A 17,528-nucleotide genomic window follows, 5' to 3' on the forward strand; every position below is an offset into this window, starting at 1 on the left:
TGTTCAGCAGAACCTGAGCTAGCAGCATAAGCCAAGTGAACAGGAACGCTTCCCTGTGCAAGGAGAACACCACAGTGCTTGCACTGCCTCACAGCTGCCTCAGTTCCTCACCCAGCAATACAGGTCTCAGCACAGGCACAGGGAGCTGTAAATTGGCACCTAAAGAAAGAGCTGCAGGTCTGACGCTCGACAGCACCTCCCCTGGAGCAGGCCACTGCAGATGGCCCTGGGGAAGGCAGTAACCACACATCAACTCAGTTTAGGTTTTTGTTTTGCTGCTGTAGTTGTTGTGGAGCCTGCTTTTGTCTCAATTTTGAGAGGCAGGAAGCAGATGTACCTCTTCACAGTAGACAAGCCTCTTACGAGGCCACTTTATTCTAACTTAAGAGAGTCCTACTCCCTGCACTTCCCTGCAGTCTCAGCTCCACTTCAGCTACTGAGGGATGGAGAAAAGGAAGTTTCTTTGAAAAAAAAAGTCACCCGAGACAAGCTCAGAACAGTTACTGCTGATCGTTAGTAGCAGGTAAAGTACTATGGGGAGGGGAATTTGCACAGAGTTTGTCAATTTGTTACATGAAGTTCAGAAAAGTGACTTTTGGCTAACTAGGAGGTTCCCCCCGCCTGGCTCTTCCCAACAGCTATCCTGGGCATTTCAGTGCTGAAAGGACACCGAAGGACAGAAAGGTTCATTTCATCTTGGCTTATCCTGCTAGATGGAAGGTGCGCTTTTCCACTTTGAACCCCTCTGCCCGTTTTAAGTTTTATGACATTTTCAGTCTTTAATTTTAGAGCAACTTGCCATTTAAGATTGAAGCAGCAAAACTCATTTGACACAGGCCGTCGTACTGGTGTTGGCTGAGAAGCAGTCGTAAAGCTAAGTCATGCTTTGGTTAACCAAAAAAAGCTATAAACGGATCTGCCGCTAAGTCTTCAGATACTTTAAAAACCAGTATGAACAGTATATGATACACAATTTTCTTTTGCATTTCAGAGCACTGCATCAAATTAATTACATTTTGAAGAGTCAATTGAAGAAGGTAGGCAAGGAACAATATCTGAAATAGAAGAATTTTATGTAGACCATTCGGTGTTAAAAACCAGAGAATCAAACATCAGTTCAAATTAAAGAGCAGTTTTAAACAGAAAACATTTGATTAAAAGTTTCTTTTAACATTTAGAAATTTAAATACATTTACCTAAAGATGGTGAACCCCCATCTCTATGTTACTATACAATAGCTTAAAGCTACTTTTAAATGCTAGTTCTATGTTAATATGAAATTCCAGAACTGCATTCTTATTTTTATGTAAATTGGTTATTAAATTGGGTGACTCCGCACTTCCTCCCACCCCAAAATACATTTTAAAAATTGGAACTTTACAATGTCTTGAATAATATTTTTCAAACGAGTAATTTGGAATAGTTTCCGACAGTTCTATAGGAGGTATTTTGTACAGTTTGGAGAGCAACTCCATATAAAGTTCTATTGCAACTGAGCATTCACAGTATGCCACAGTCCATACATATTACTACATATACATATCAGGTTTGTAAACATTGGAAGAATACACAGAACATAGTACCACGATCCTCTGGTACTGCTGAAAGGAAGATGAGGTAACATTCATATAATCTCAAAGTCCACAGAGGTCCTGACTGAGTAGTTAAAACAGCTGCCAACGCTTCTGTTTCATAGTGTGTGGTTAAGGCTTTCTACTTTACGGTCTGCTAAGGCTGGATTCATTAGCTCTCAGTATCCCAACCGCATCTTTAACTGCGTGGTAGATGACATTCTTCACCTAGGAGGAAAAGAGCAGGTGATCAGTTTTACAAGTAAACAGCACAGTTAGGGTCAGGTTGGAAGCCTCTGACCAGCAGAAAACTGCTCAACTTCCCCACGACCCCTGCGGCTCTCTGTTCAGTTTAAACACGCTCATCTGCATGAGCTTCGCTTACATCACTGACTTGTGAAAATAAGGTTCAGATTCTAACAGGATACAAACTGAAACCCTGCAGCTCGAGGAGAGTAGTGCAAGCTCAGCTAGAGGGAAAACAAAACAAATGGAAGAAAGAAACATTTCAAAAGAATCTCAGGAGAAGCTTCAGAAGGCTTCCTCAAAACTACTGAAAAACTGTAACAATTAAAAAACCTGTGGAAATTCCTCTTCAAGATCCAACGTGTTAAAGCTGATCTGAACATGAAAGCAACTTGGGTTGTGTGGACACACCCCTCGTGGTTTGGTGAGGGTTTTTTGGTGGGTTTGGGTGGGTTTTTTTGAAAGGGCTAAGAGGGGCAGGGTTCCTCTTGAGCACTGGTAAGTTACCTGCAATTTATCTTCATGGTTCGTATGCGTATGCGACAGATATCTAAATTCCTGAGTGAGCCAGAAGCAATGTTTGACATGCTCTGGGGATACAAAGTCTTCAGCAACTTTAATACAACTGTACAAATTATGAACCTAGAGAGAACAAACAAGCGTTAGCCATGTGCTCAATTGTCTGCCCAAGAGGTCAGGCTGTAACCGTGTCCCTGGTCCTTGCCTGGTGTGGAGCTCCCGCTGGAATGAAAACTACATCTCCTAGAAACTGTACAATAGCCCAGCCTTGAACTCCATACTCTTGATGAAGGCGTTTTCTTAGCGATCGGTCCAAGTACCAACTCTGATCATGAATGGGATCGTGATCTACAGGGTTTTCTTGACCTTGTTCTTCCGCAACCTGGAAAGTCACAAGATGACAGGTATTACAATACACCCGTCTCACTGGACAATCAAGACATATCCGCGGTATTCCATATGCACACATGCCAGATACAGTGACTTGCACCATGTGTTCAGGTACAGAGTTACACAATGAAAGGTCTGGATTCTTACTCAGTCCTTATTTTGTCAAGGCTTCATCATTTCTCAGTCCCTCTTGCTCCAGAGACACCTTGCGAATGTGGATATAGGAAATGCAACTAAACCCAATTTACAGTAAGAAGGAACAGAAGGGTTAAGTGACTCAGGTGTGTTCACAGTGGGAACCACTATCATATGCGGGATCAATACTCTTCTTATACTACTACAGCCTGGAAGAAACTACAACTGGAAAAAACTACTGACTGTGGAATTCAGCGGGTGTCTGCCGAGGCCAGCACTAGTCAGTGTGCTCACTGACCAAACCAAAGGATGCTAACTAGATTTTCAGGAGATTCCAGGCTGGGAGGCACAACAAGCACTTTAGAAGAGAAATTTGAGGGCTGTGGGGAGAGAATTTCTGCAAAAAGTTCCAGTATAAATCCAATTTGCTGTGGCAATCATTTACACCCAAGACTGTAGCCCAAAAACTCATTTGGGAGGAGATACAACAGCTTGGTGCTACTCCAAGACAAGCTGCTGAAAGCCTCACACCTGCAGGCAAGTATGCTGCAAGGGACCAAGAAGAGGCGTGAGACACAGATGTCAAAACTCACAATGCCAACACTTATCAAATTCAGTATCCCGTTTTATCAAGTACAAGATTTGCTCTTTGTTGATACTAAACAAATATGCTGTAGCCTCTCTAAGCGTCCGCCCAAGACAGTAGTCAGGCTGACAAGACCAACAGTTGTTCAGATCATCCCACTTATCCTTTTAGACATCAACATATGAGCCCTTTCCACTTTCAGAGCACCAAAGAAGTTCCAGAATTAAGACCATCAAGAACTCTGGACCATTTGTGGTGAACGTAAATACTGAAACAAGCCCTTTTGGATGTAGTATCAGATCTCTACTAAACCTTTCACTCCCATGAAAACATCACCCAAAGTACCTCATGCTTTTCCCTTAATCGAAACCTCATAAAGGTATGTGGAAAAAAAAGGTAGGAAAAGGGAGAGAACACAGAAGAACTTTATGCACCACATATTGCTCTGACGTTTCCCAAGAACATCCCACATGCATGTGTTTAAGAAGGATCTAGTTTAAGATTAAACTACGGTCTTGCTTAAATCTAAACCAGCTATTTTTTTGTTCATGACGTAAGATCATTACTTGTGCTACAAGAAGTGTGGGCAAAAGCAGTGTATCTACGTACAGGGTAACTTCAAGCTTCAACTCGTTACCCTCCTCAGATCCTACAAATTCATTGCACACAAGAAGTTTTGTCTTGGATACAACTCAAGTACATTTGCTTACAGAACAACTGGGATAGAAAGGAGAAGAAAAGTCCAAGGATACATATTTGCAAGCCTATGCAGACAGAAGATCAGTTTTTAAGATACAATGGCTTACCTTTTTAAGGAATTCCCGGATCTTCTCTGTATCTTTAGCAGCGTAAATGTGCCACAGAGCTCCAGGTTTTTCTCGACTTTCAGTAAAACGCTTAATTGTCAATTCATCAGAATCACCATCTTGTATGGTTTTAAGCACTTCTGTTGAGAGTAAACACAAGCAGTTACGCTAAAGGACCTTCCCTCCAACCACAGAAACAACCCCCCTCCCCCCAAACACAAGAAATACTTGACCTTCTTCTTGATCAGCCTGGCCTTTGGGAATACCCACATAAACCATAACATTAGCTGCATCAGACACATCTAAATGGAGGTTTGTCGTGCCATATTTTCTATCCTCTGGTGTTATTAAGCCTGGGGGAAGAAAAAAAAAAAAAAGAGAGAGTAGCAGGTACATTAATAACACAAAAAGAAACCTTTTGCCACACTCAGCAGCACTATCTGAAAAGACCAGAGAGCTTTTACTTTTGTTGGCAAATGAGTCCAGTACAGCAACATACTTTATATACAGGACCTTGCCCCATCTTGTTTGGGTCTTCTCAAGTGATCAGTTTACAGGCTGACACATCAAGCTGACACATCAATCCGTATCTATACCTAGCCTGTATGATTTATAAAAGTCACGTTTAAGTCCAGCTAGAAGAGAGTTTCTATAGCGGTTTAGAATAAAGCATTCTCAGAAACAGTCTCTTTTTCACTCTAAAAGGCAGCTGCTACAGTATTTATTAGCCACGATCTCTTTACTGGCCATGACCTTGCTTAGTTTTAAATGCCTTTTGAGTGACAGCAGATGAACTAGCCATGGAAAGAACTGCTCAAGAGGAGATTAAAAACTAAATGATACAGCCCAAAAAGGAGAAGTAACAAAAGTGATGCAGCCGGAAGTAGCAAAACAACAAATACACGTGGCCAGCTACAGGAAAGAGAGGCTGTGTATACACGTGGAGCAAGCTTACTGGAAGACTGGGAATAAGTATTATTGGCTTGAAACCATCTGGACAAAAAACATTTAATAAATATCATATAGTGCTCTGGACATCACCAATACCTATAGGTGAGCCAAAATCAGGTTTTCAGATCAATGGGATTAATCAAATTGTCTGCAACAGCAAGGATTCATTTATTTTACAGTAAATTTTAATTCGAATGTGTGGTCAACGTGACCTTTAGAGTGAAAAATTCCTTACCGTACGCATTATACATCTTAGGGCCCAAATCTGGTCGTACAAAATAGTTGGGAAGCCGAGAGGCAAGGTTGAGCTTGCCGCCTCTCCTAGTGTATTCTGGCAATGGAATATTTTTCATCAAATCATCAAACCTGAAGTAATACAGCACAATTTAATGTTAGCAACTGATAAAAAAACCAGACTAAAATAGACTGCAACAAAAGCTTTCTCCAGTCAAAAAACTACTCCGTCCCCTAGGGGGTTTTCTGGACACCATGAAAAGGAACAAAACAAGCAAGACACAGGAATATAGCAGATAAGCAAATTTAACTACTCTGGAGTAATGCTATTTCCTTGTGATATCATCTCAACAAATATCAAACACAGTAAGTCAGAATACTTAAAAACATTTGGCAAAAAAAATAAGCTTCAACTGAACTTTAGATTTCAAAATGAGTCAGGCTTTTAGGGAGCTTCCAAAGTTTAACCAATCATTAGCAATTTTAGGTACTCACTTTAGTTGGCAATAAAGACAATGAACTACCTAAAAATTATCAGAAAACCTCTTTAGCATTTCCAGCTATGTCAGGCATCTCTGAGAAACAAAACAGTTCACATGTGACCAAGTGCTTCTCAAAGCTGAAGCAGGTGTCAAAACATAACAGTATTCCTACACTCCATTTTGGGGGTGTACCACACAAACGATGAACAGTTTCTTTGTAAATTCATACCGAGAAGGCATCATATCTCTGAAGTCTTCTCCTGGAGGCCAGTCTTTAAGCTTCAATACCATTGGCTCTCCTTCATCTGTTCTCAGGCGACCTATTGTCAAATAGTAACAAGTTTTAGTTTTTAATAGTTGTACAACTCAAAATGCAAAGAACCAAGACAAAGAAATCCTGATCTTAGTTTAAAATCATGTTCATTCCACAACTATTTATGTAGAACCAAAGACATACAAGTTCATCTGACACCACAGTTGGGTATTACTGCCATGACAAAGGTTACAACAGTAGATTTCAAACTAGACAAGTAGCCTTTACCAGCTCCCCACCCAAGCACTTCCTACAATTTAGCTCAGGCAACTGTTTTGTGTTTGAGGCTAGAGTAGCTGATGATAAAGCCAAATCTTTTCAAAGATCAAGTAACAGAAAAGAAAGGTGTAAGTGAGCCTTCCAGCTCCCACTCTTCCTCTCCCAAGTACCAAATTCTGTAAGTTTACATCACACAAACAGATGAAGTAGAACTCCAGATGCCATGGCAAGTATTAATTCTCCTGGAAAAAGTTTGTTTCCACCTAGAAGTGAAAACAAAGCCAAACCTCATGCTTGCCTCCCCTAAACCCATTTTTATACAAAATAACTTTAGTTCCTTAGGAACAAAAGGCACCTGCAAGTTAAAACAGCAGAACCCAATTACCTTGGGAGCACCAACCCTACACATGCTCTTTTATGTTTCACTCAACTGGGCAAAAAAGCTGACAGGTGAACCTACTTGCTCAGAATGCTTCCCCAAAAGACTAAAGGCAGCTAAACATACTCCTGAAGGAGAGTCCTCCATCGGGCTGACAGTTTCTATCCAGTCCACCATCTCGCAAGCATACATGGTGAGAATACATTGCAGGCACACTGCCCAGGATGAAGAAAAAGCCTGGAACATCTTTTACGCTGCTTAAGGATGACAAATTTGTGCTAGGGCAAAATTATTGCTGCTGAATATTTTACTTATTGGAATAAAAATTCACACTACTTACTTGAAATATCTTCAAATCCATCCCAGAAATCCCCTACAGTAGCTCCAGTGATGATTTCATTGGTCCTGCAGTTAACCAGATCTACTTCCTGTTGGCCAAATTCCTTCCTAAAGGACTCTGGTCTCCAGAGGTCTGCATTTAATTTGTGATGCACTCCTGACACCATTACAGGCTGTGAAGAAGAATAATATATTCTGAAGAATTATTAAACACCAAAAATTCTAATTCCAAACAGAACAGGGTAATGCATAAAACATACTGAACATTTGAACACAAGCACTTGACAAACACTGTATTTTCCAAAATAAATGCTCAGCCTGCCTTACCAGAATTATGCTGTGCATTTGATTGTTCTTTATTTCAAGCAATGAGGCAGCTTTTTATACAGAGCTGTAAGTTCAGCAGCATGTTTAGAAACTGATTTCAAATAGTAAAATATACATCCTTTTATCCAAAGATCTAACAGTGTTCATGTAGTACTTTTTATGAAGGTTTAGCATTTCTTTTCATTGCACTAAGTTTGTACCTGCTCTTCAATTAAAGGGCAAAGCACATGAACGGAAAATGGAAAAAGAAGAAAAACTTAAATACCTGTCCCTGCTTCCAGCACTCCCTGAAGACATTCCAATTACTTTCATTGTTGGGATCTTGAAGACATAGCAAGCGGTTATCGCATAACCAGTAGTGAGGCGTATCAAAGCCCATTATTGTCGGCTTTATAGTCAATCCTTGAGGTTTCTTAGGCAAGTCTGTAATGGTTCTATTTTGCACCAGGGAAGCAAAAATGTCATCAAGGATTTTGGGTGTACTCTTGAGTCCATTGTCTGTCTGATTTAAAAAAAAAAGAACAAAAAAAGAAGTTGGTGCACTCTTCTGTTGCCTTGTCCTGCAGACTTTAAAGATGGATTTGCCACTTTCAAAATTTTTCACTTGAGCTCACAATCACGCAGATAAACAAAAACCTTTGCTGTCTAGAAACTCACCATCATTAAATGCCAATGCCATTTCTGACACTTTGTCTACAGCGTTTTGCCATAAGAAGTTCTGCTCTGATTTACATTTCAGCAATGCTGCAGAAAACCACGAAATACAGCACGGAACAGGACTTTCTTTATATCAAAGAACAGAAATGCAGTTTCATCAAAGAACTCTCATGGCCAATATTTTACCCCATCATTTTAAAGTCATATCTATAACAGCAAATAAAGCCCTGGAACATCTAAAGTGAAACAGTCTGCAAACAAGGTATGAGAAAGGTAAGTCACCCACCACAGAATGTTTTTCCATCCATCTCTAAGTTCCTCCATGCTTCTTTTTTGAGTCTAATGGACATGCCGATCAATGCACCTGCCAGACACTAGCCTATGTAAATTCATCTGCTTTATCACTTTCTTCCCAATCCCTCACCAAGCAAGACTTGCTGATAGCACCACTAAGCTGCTACTCTAGAAAGCACTAAGTGGAGCACTGCAACACAGACACTGAATGTTTTTCCCAAATGAAGACAGAATTTTACCTACTGTGACAAATGTCTATGGTAGTTGTTCACAGGTTTAGAATGGTAGTCTAAGCCTGGTATCAACTCAAGCCTGTAAACCAATATTTTCAAATACCTTTCCTCCAGAAGAGTTCAACAGATTCCGTAAGAAACCTGTGTTATTGTTGCTCACAGGTGTTAATATTGCACTGTTGAATGTCTGCAGGGCTGCAGCAGGCTTAGCTAAACTAGGGAGTGTCTGTAGAGGTTTATTTTCATTCTTTGAAATAGGTACGAGGAGTTTCTCTGAAATGAAGAAAAGAACACATCTGAGAATGAAGCAGGAATTAATCCTCTGAACCATGAGAAGTATATGCTTTGGATTTATATGCTTTGGATTTTTTTTTTTTTTTAAGACTACAAGATACTCCTATATGCATACATGTATGTATGTACATATGTATATACCTCGCCTCTCAATACATGCAGATGAAATAATCCTTTCACTTTCTTCAGTACTCCAAAGCTTTTAAAATCACACATTCTAAAATAAATACATTCTCAAACTGAATTTTCAAGACTACTTGCATCAGTGGGATGTTATTCCAGTTTTCAAAACAGAATACGCTAAATCTGCCAGGTTTTACTCCAAGTCATTGCCATGGACCAGTTCTGCAGTACATGCACTGAACGCCCACCCCAGTAGGCAGATTAAATAATTCTCAACACAAGGTATTGCTGGGTTTGATCTGCATTCTTCTAACCAACAGCCACAAAAGGTTTACTCTTACTGGCTCTGCACACACCTTTGTTTTCTTTATTCACGTTTCCACTTGTTAGGTTTGAAAGCCAGCTTAATGAAGGAGAAGTATTTACTGAAGCAGTCTGTTTACTCCCAGTTGTTGATTTTAGAGGAGGATCGTGTGTAGTGACTTGTGGGCTCAGGACAAAACTGTTATGTTGAAGGCTGGTCCTCTCTCCAGGTACCAAGTTCTGAAAAAACAAAGTGAGAACTTGATTAGACACAAACACTCTACTTAAGAAGGGAAGCAAGCCCTTCAAAGTCCAGTTTTGTTCTTTTACCCAAAAATGGTTTGGCCCTTCAAAACAAATCTGATCTCCACACGAGGTCAGCACTGCATCTCAGTATTGGCCAGAGATGAAGATCCAGCAGGATTTGGGATCTCCCAACTTTTAAGAGCAGGCAATAGAGTCCATCACCCCTCAAGGCAAGCACAGAAAACTGAGTTTCCCAGACGCATTTTCTGGGACTACTGTGGGAACCAAATGCAATTTTAACAGCTGCTCTCTCATAATTCTAGTGATGTTTCAGACCAGGGCTAAGCTGGAGGTCTAGTTCAGTAGATTAAAACAAATACATAGGGATCCTAAATTTTTGTCTTAAGAAGGTGGCAAAAGTCCAGTCACCTGCCAGGTCTAAAATACAGCTGCATATGAGTGCAGCATTGGCCTGGGCAGCACAACCCAAGCACCGGACCCACTGTAAATCTCCTACGCACTTGATTTATCTACCTGTTTGGAGATTCTAGGTAACAGGCTAACCAGAACTACTGCTTTAGCCTAGGATTCCTGCATGACCGGCTAAATTTTTCCTCTATACTCAAAGACTTTCCAAGAAAGAAATTATTCTGCACCTGTGTCTACCTATTGCTAGATTCTTTATTTCATCTCTTAATGATGGCTAATGCTTAGTAAGGATTCCAAATATAATATAAAATGCCTCAAACTTTAATAAGCTTATCCACACACAATCAGTGCAGTGACATAAAACGAAGTAGTATTTACCTAATTTTACAGAAAGAGAGATATAGATAAACTTCAATGCAGCTGTTTGTCCAGGGTCACAGAGGAAATCTTGAGAAACAGAACACTGAAGCTAGGTCAGTCATAGGCTAACTTTTGAATCACGTAACCATCTTCCTTGCTTTTAACAATTCACAATATTTTTTGTCTCTTCTATTGATTACCAACACCAAAATCAAGTTCAGCCGGCTTCTTACACTTAAGATAATACATTTATTCTCAAAATAATTTTACAAATAAGCATACAACAAAATTAAGGTTACTTAATTCAGCTGGTTTCTTGCAAGATGCTGCAAAACTAAGCCACTGATTTGCACTCTATTTTCGAAAGCAAAAAAATACTACAACCACTTACAAATAAACATATGGTGGGCTTTGGTTTTTGGGGTTTTTTTTTTTAATATAATGAGCAGCAAACTTCCTACCAGGATTCCCAGAGAAATCAGTGCTTCTCCATACTGCTCTAGCCCTCACAATTTTATTCACGTCTAGGTCTTCTAGGGATAGTTTACACTTTGCAACCATTCCCACCAGTCTGTTCTTAAGTCTCTTCTCTTAAGGATTCTCTCAATTTAATCCTATCTTTGCTCTAAAAAATCCTCAATGAGCATTTTTCAAGGATAGGTCACTTATTGAGGCATCAGTGTGTCAAAGGGACACAGTGAGATTTTCCCCAAAACTTAAAAAAATAACTGAATCAGAAAGATGAACACTGAATACATATTTTGAACAAAAACCTACATGGTGGGGTTATCAGCAGTGGTCAGGATTGACATACCTATAAAGCCAATTACCATTAGCTTCAAATATAGTTAGTAGACTGAGGCGAACCTATACTACACAGACACAGTGTGAGATAGTAGCAATACCTGTTTTGAATCCTCCTTTAGAGTTGGCTTTGATAGTGCCTTGAACTGCTTATTTGCACAAGGACAATTTGCCTTTATTCCCCATTTTGTTCTTACGGAGTGAACAATATCACCAACATCGTAGAGAGCTGAAGGAAAAGAGTCATCAGTGAGCTCACGTGTAATTAGAACATCCAGCACTCAATAAGACTTTTTAAGAAATTGTGTCTGCTATGCAGGTAAACAATAGTACACTAACACAGCTCATCATGAAACAAGAAGTTTTGCTACTTCTTTGTAAAGGGCAAAGGTAATAAAATAGTACTATGTACAGAGGCTGTTCCAGTCTTTGGACAATAAATACTAAGCTTTTACTAACTTTATTGCTAAAAAAACCCCCACGCTCAGTACAATACAACAACATACAAAAGACAGCAAACGCCTACAGCATTTTTTCATCCCAATCAAATATTTAAAATACCTTTTCCAGGAATTATTTGTGTAGGCATTAGATTCTCTGGTTCATGTACCTGCCCCTTCACACACTTAAACCAGGAGAAAGTATCCGATTCATCATCTGTAAAACAAAATCATTAAGTTGTTTTACTAGTGCATCTTTCGTCCTCCTCTGGAAAGCTACATATTTTAATATTATTGATATACCAAAACACAGGTCTACAACATGTTCTTTTTGTTGGGAAGGCTTATTGTCTTGTTGTTTAAGGTTGTTAGTGACTTCCAAGTTAAAAATACAGGTTTCCTTCCCCCTCTCCCCATCTTTGTTTAAAGTAGCAATATGCATTCTCACCTTCATGTATGCTTTTTTTCCTCATCCTGTAACAATCCACACACACACCGAAGCCGCACTTAGAGCAGACCCAATGAAGGTTGAAGATTGTGGTATCACAGACATCACACATTTCTCGAACTCCGCGAACTGCGCGCTTCCAGGCTACCTGTCCTGTGGTAATTGACAGATTAGTCCAAGTGTTAGCTTAAACACAACAAAATATTTGCATGTTAAATACAGCTACATTAAAACACTTTACGGATGCAAGACTCAGACTTGTTTTTGTACTGGAACCCCAAAACAAAGCCTTTACTGTTACAGATTCAGAAAAGCAGGTCCAGAACAGAGTCTAAGCAATCAAGAACATATTCTTTCTCCTGTGCAGCACCAACTACCTCTCTTACTCCTGATGTGTATTTGCCCAAGTCAACACGCACACTGCTGGCATTCTAAGCGGAAATTCCACAGCTACCCTAGAAAAAAAATTAAGCTACAACTAGCAAGCTAAGCTTAATCTCCAGCTTTCCATAACCACCTTGTCCTCTATTCAATAGTGTAGTAGGCAAGTAGTTCTCTTCCATTTAGTAGATTTTCTGTACATTTACAGGTGTGCATCAGACCTTCTCAGAATGGCGAGCTGTTATTCTCTGAAGCTGTTCAGGTTTCTTATGTACCCATTATGTTCCACCTTTCCTCACCCCAAGTCACTTCTTCAGTTCACTCAAAACATCCCAAACATTGACAATATCTTTCAAAAAATTACAAGCCCTTCCAGGGCTGCATTATGTACAGATTATTTTAGCCTGACCTTCATTTCATTATGTCACCAGCTAGAAAACTAGACTAGACGAAAAGCACACATCTGCCCCCTCCTACCTCCTTCCACACTTGTAACTTCTCCAAAACTTTTCTGCCCACAAATTTTCTTAATTTTAAGAGCAACTTATGAGAGACCATGTCCTAATGTATGCTAAAAAAAAACCCACACCAGGATCCAAGACATCTGTTGCTTTTCTTCTGTGTAATGCCCATTAACTATGTATGGAACAAAACCAGAATAGCTTGGCACAATTTGTTCTTAAGTAGGAGGTAAAAATTGTTTGACTACTTGCTTCCAAATTCTTCCAGGAGACAGAGGTCTAAATATTACCAGCTCCATTCTTCTCTGCCTTTTAAAAACATGCACTATATTTACCATTTTCTAGGCCAATCCTTCAATTTCCGCAGAACAGGATGAAGGCGGGTTTTGTTATTTTTTGCATGTCATTTCATATTCCAGTTTTCTGATTTTTGTCCTTTCCCACTCCTGCTATTCTTTTGTTTCCATAGTCTGACCCTGTCTCCTCTTTCTGTAGGTCTCCTTTTGGCACTTGGTGCCCAAGGAGCAATGTGACCTAACAAGCTGTTCTTTCTACACTGGTCAATCTTTTACTACACCAGAATAATTTCACTTGTGCTTTTCTACTAATTCTTTAAGGAACTCTCTTTAAGGAAGCTCTCCCAAATAATTTTCTCCCTCACATGTGTTTGTTTTGTGGCTCTACCTACCAGAGTCCAGTAATTCACTGGTAAAAGAGAGAAGAGCTGACCCTGAGACATACTGTGGAGTCCAAAAATATTCAAACATAAATGATCCCCTAAAAAGTAGTACTTGAATATTTTGACATTTTGGAAAACATCAGTTTGTCAGAGACAGAATTTTTATCAAAAGGTAGCATTTCAACTGAACTCTGCCAAGAAAAGTTTACCATAACTTTAAATCATGGTGGCAGAAGAATCTACCTTCTTCCTGTGCCAACTGAGTGAGCACTCTTTCACTGAACTGTTCAAAGAATGACTATCTAGACTGTAAATTACTTCTTTCCTACCCAGGGCATTAAAAATATCCTCCATTTTAACAAAAATGAGTTCCCTTACTCTCATCACCCAGGGCAATAAACTATCAAAGAGGAATTAATGACATTTTCCTCCTTTCAAGCCAACTCCAGAACTCACATGTGTCTTTGTTTTTTTAAGCAGAGGATGTTTCTGGTAGGTATGCTAACAGATGCATCCTCTGCTATTAAGAAACACCACACCTCCCCTTTGTTTCATGAATTCCACCCCAAATTTCATGGTTCTGAAAGTGTTTCAGTATTCCAGTCTGTACCTCTCACTCTGGCTATTGGTACTTTGGCTCCAGAGGCCTGAATATGTTCCAGTCCAAGTGAAGAGCAGAGCTTGCAGATTTCAAGTAGTCCAGAGTAAGACCCCAGAACAAGCACTTCTGAAATATCTCAAGTCTTCCCTCCCCTTTTGAAGGGCATTCAACCTGTTCAGTTTTTTTTCTTCTATTCAAAACCTTAGAGTGACTGGTAAAGTGATATAATCTTTATATAATGTCAATATTACCCAAATACATTGGTTAGACAGTCTAAACTGTACTGCAACTCAGTCATGTAGTTATAATCCAAAAAACAAACAGGGTAGAATGACTCTTAAAATCATGAGAAGTGATTATGCAAGATCACAACCTTCTCCATCTGTCTGCTCATGTTTGCTACAAAAAGGTTCTGATGTGGACAAAAGCCTGTGTTCAAAGATGCAAGGTTTGCCCCATCTGCACTGATGAAGCTGTACAGTCAGTTACCCCATCAATAGCACCTCTCCGGTCTATTCCCAGTAGGGCTGTACATTATAATCACTTGAAACAGTCCTATGGAAAATTTTAGGTGAAGGAAAAAAAGATTTCTTTATGACTTGACAGGCAGCATTAGGTCCATTATGCAAGAACAACAAAATAGGACCAAAGCAATCCAACAGAATCTGTACAGTCAAAATGAAAGCTTTATTTCATTTACATGCTAAGAATAGATTGTTGTCAGCTGCCTGCTGTTTTATTTAATTATTTTTTTTACACTTTGTTTCATAACAGAATTACACTCTCTGCAACAGGAAAAGTAATTTGATAAATTGAGAAAAGTCTTCTGACATCAGGAGAGGTAGAATTACTTTTCTCTTTCCCCCTGCCTGTGAGCAAAGGGTTGTTGACACTAGTTCACACTGGATCTTAACCATTACCTCCCTTTGAGAAGAAATGGAAACACTGAAGTCTTATACGACACTTCCAAATACAGGCAATATATTTTCCACACAGGTCAGAAGCTTGAAGTTTCACATAAAGCTATTAAAATACAGATTATTTTAATAGAAATTGATCTTACTGTGTGGTTCAATAGTAGACATAACTTCCTTTTCGGATATCACTAGCTGACAAAAGTGATCTCCAATGTTGGCTAGGATATACTTCGCTGTGTCGAGATCTAGACCCACAACATTTTTTGATAAAGGTAGCCATAAGCTAATAGCCTCAGGGTCATATTTATTTGGAGTTAAGAAGCCTTCCTCACGTAGTATTCCATGCTTATTAAACTGCAACCTGTGGGAAGAGGGGGAAAAGGAGAAAACCCCATAATCAAGTGTTTTATTAATTTACATTCATTCCAGTGAGTTAATATCTGAACTGTAAACATGTATACTGTATGTCAATGAGTTTAACATGCAACAGTTGCCACAGACATAGATAAACATATTGTCATTAGCATTAAGCATGCTTAATGTACTGCTTGCTTAAAAAAACCACAAAGACTCGGAACATCTTTTTTTGTAGTAAGGTAGATTTCCTAACTAAAGATTTTTTTTATTCACAGAAAATCAAATCTGGTTAACATAATTTTTAAAATGCACTGGCATTAAGGAACACATCTAGAGGAGGTAACAGTCAGAATTTAATCTAGAACTATGTACAACTCAAGAGACATTAGAACACCTTTAAAATACAAATTAATTATTACTGAAATATATTGTAAGTAGCTGCCAAAAAAAATCCAGCAAAATTTGAGTAAGATATTCTTGAGTGATTCTGAGTAGGTGGAATGAATGAGATCTGTATTGTTAGTAGTTTATTAAATAAAAAACATCAAGAGTTTTGCTCATGTTTTCAGGAACCCTTTTACTAAATGCTGTAGAGTGTGGCAAGAAAACATGGGCTGGCAACTGATATCACCAAACGCCATCTTCAGACTTTGCAGATTCCACATTCAGTAAAACAAGACAGGTCCATCAGCTTCAAGTTCTAAACTGAAGGATTCAACTGCTTTGAACTGCACTGCAAGTCTGGATTTTTACCCTAAGAAGATGAATTAGCATAGTATGTTGTTACTCTGGTCTCACACGTTTTTGAACATTTCAACGAATTTCAGATTATCCCAAGATTTACTATAGTAAAATCTCTCATCTGAGGTTAAATAACAGATTAGTAACATGTCTTCATTTTTTTAAAAAAAACTTTTAGCTACAAAACCTGCAAGCGGGATGGGGTGTTGTGGTGGCAGAAGAATGAACCTCAAGAAACAAATGAAAGTGTTGAAGAGTACTGTTTTTTCCATAATCTTTGTAACCTTTCTGCTTTCAGTTTTCTCTCTTCCAAAGGTCTTCAGGCCTATAGCTTTTTGTATTCTACCTAGAGACTCAAAAGCAAGTAATTCCTCTGAAAATCAAAAGTATAAGGAAGCTTCCCATCTCCCTTGTGATAACTAGTATTTCTGCTTTTCCTCTCTAGTATCATAAGCATTACCTTCCTCCCATAAAACACAGTCCATGCCACAAAGCTTCATTTTCCCCCCACACCCATTTAAAAGAAGCATGCAACACCATCTGGACATGAGATCAAATAGTTCATGGAAAAAAGTTACACAATGTGAAAACAAAGGAAAGGACATGTTAAAAAACAGCCAGACACTGCAGTTTGACAACACCCACCCTGGGCTTACAGATAGGCTTCAAGTAACAGTTTTGAACCCTTTTTGAAAGGGTTCCTCAGGGTGTCTTAGGAACTAAAGAGATAAAACATCAAAAGACCTTGATTGTTCAACTCAAGATTCAGGCTGGGGAGGGTGGGGGGAGGCAGGTGGGGAGTAAAGGATCTCAAGCTGCAGGTTTGATTTGGAAAAGCAACCACCACTCCACAGTCACCAGGTTTTCCTTGAAGTTGCCTTGCTGACCCTCCCCATCTGCCCTCCCGAAACCCAGCAAGCATACTGATTAAACATTTCTATGGCAAGCTTAAAGAAGTGGCACACACTCTCAAGTGTAAAGTGGAACAAAGAATAGAGCAACAAAGTTTAAGTTATTATTTTGCCCACCACTATTCCATGATTCCAGCTGAAAGCCCCTGGCCACTTACTGGAACTCTTCCACAGCTGTGAATATATGTCTAACATTTCACATGTCCAACCGCTAAGCTTTGGGAGACATGCACGGAATCTATCCTCTCACTACTATCTCCAATACTACTGAGCTGTAGCACTCAAACTAAACTCATGTTATCCCATTGGCACTCAGCCCAGAATAGCAAAATAAAGAGCTCAAAGTCCTGCC

The 17,528-nt window shown here is 39.3% G+C and overlaps 1 protein-coding gene across 1 annotated transcript in view; it reads right to left on the reverse strand.

The window, feature by feature from the left end:
• Positions 1 to 1,277: 1,277 nt before the first annotated feature.
• Positions 1,278 to 17,528, reverse strand: part of KDM3A (lysine demethylase 3A) — a 30,192-nt gene continuing 13,941 nt past the window's right edge. Inside the window, exons 11-25 of the mRNA XM_009819551.2 lie at positions 15,314 to 15,528; positions 12,129 to 12,281; positions 11,802 to 11,897; positions 11,342 to 11,469; positions 9,455 to 9,641; positions 8,785 to 8,954; positions 7,763 to 7,999; positions 7,172 to 7,343; positions 6,150 to 6,240; positions 5,440 to 5,570; positions 4,487 to 4,606; positions 4,254 to 4,393; positions 2,542 to 2,718; positions 2,325 to 2,459; positions 1,278 to 1,799 (exon numbers count right to left, since the gene is read on the reverse strand). Coding sequence (XP_009817853.1) covers positions 1,719 to 1,799; positions 2,325 to 2,459; positions 2,542 to 2,718; positions 4,254 to 4,393; positions 4,487 to 4,606; positions 5,440 to 5,570; positions 6,150 to 6,240; positions 7,172 to 7,343; positions 7,763 to 7,999; positions 8,785 to 8,954; positions 9,455 to 9,641; positions 11,342 to 11,469; positions 11,802 to 11,897; positions 12,129 to 12,281; positions 15,314 to 15,528 — 2,233 coding nt within the window. The 3' untranslated portion in view covers positions 1,278 to 1,718. The remainder of the gene's footprint in view (positions 1,800 to 2,324; positions 2,460 to 2,541; positions 2,719 to 4,253; positions 4,394 to 4,486; positions 4,607 to 5,439; positions 5,571 to 6,149; positions 6,241 to 7,171; positions 7,344 to 7,762; positions 8,000 to 8,784; positions 8,955 to 9,454; positions 9,642 to 11,341; positions 11,470 to 11,801; positions 11,898 to 12,128; positions 12,282 to 15,313; positions 15,529 to 17,528) is intronic.

This window comes from Gavia stellata, chromosome 5 (genome assembly GCF_030936135.1).
Source record: "Gavia stellata isolate bGavSte3 chromosome 5, bGavSte3.hap2, whole genome shotgun sequence".
Taxonomy (NCBI): domain Eukaryota; kingdom Metazoa; phylum Chordata; class Aves; order Gaviiformes; family Gaviidae; genus Gavia; species Gavia stellata.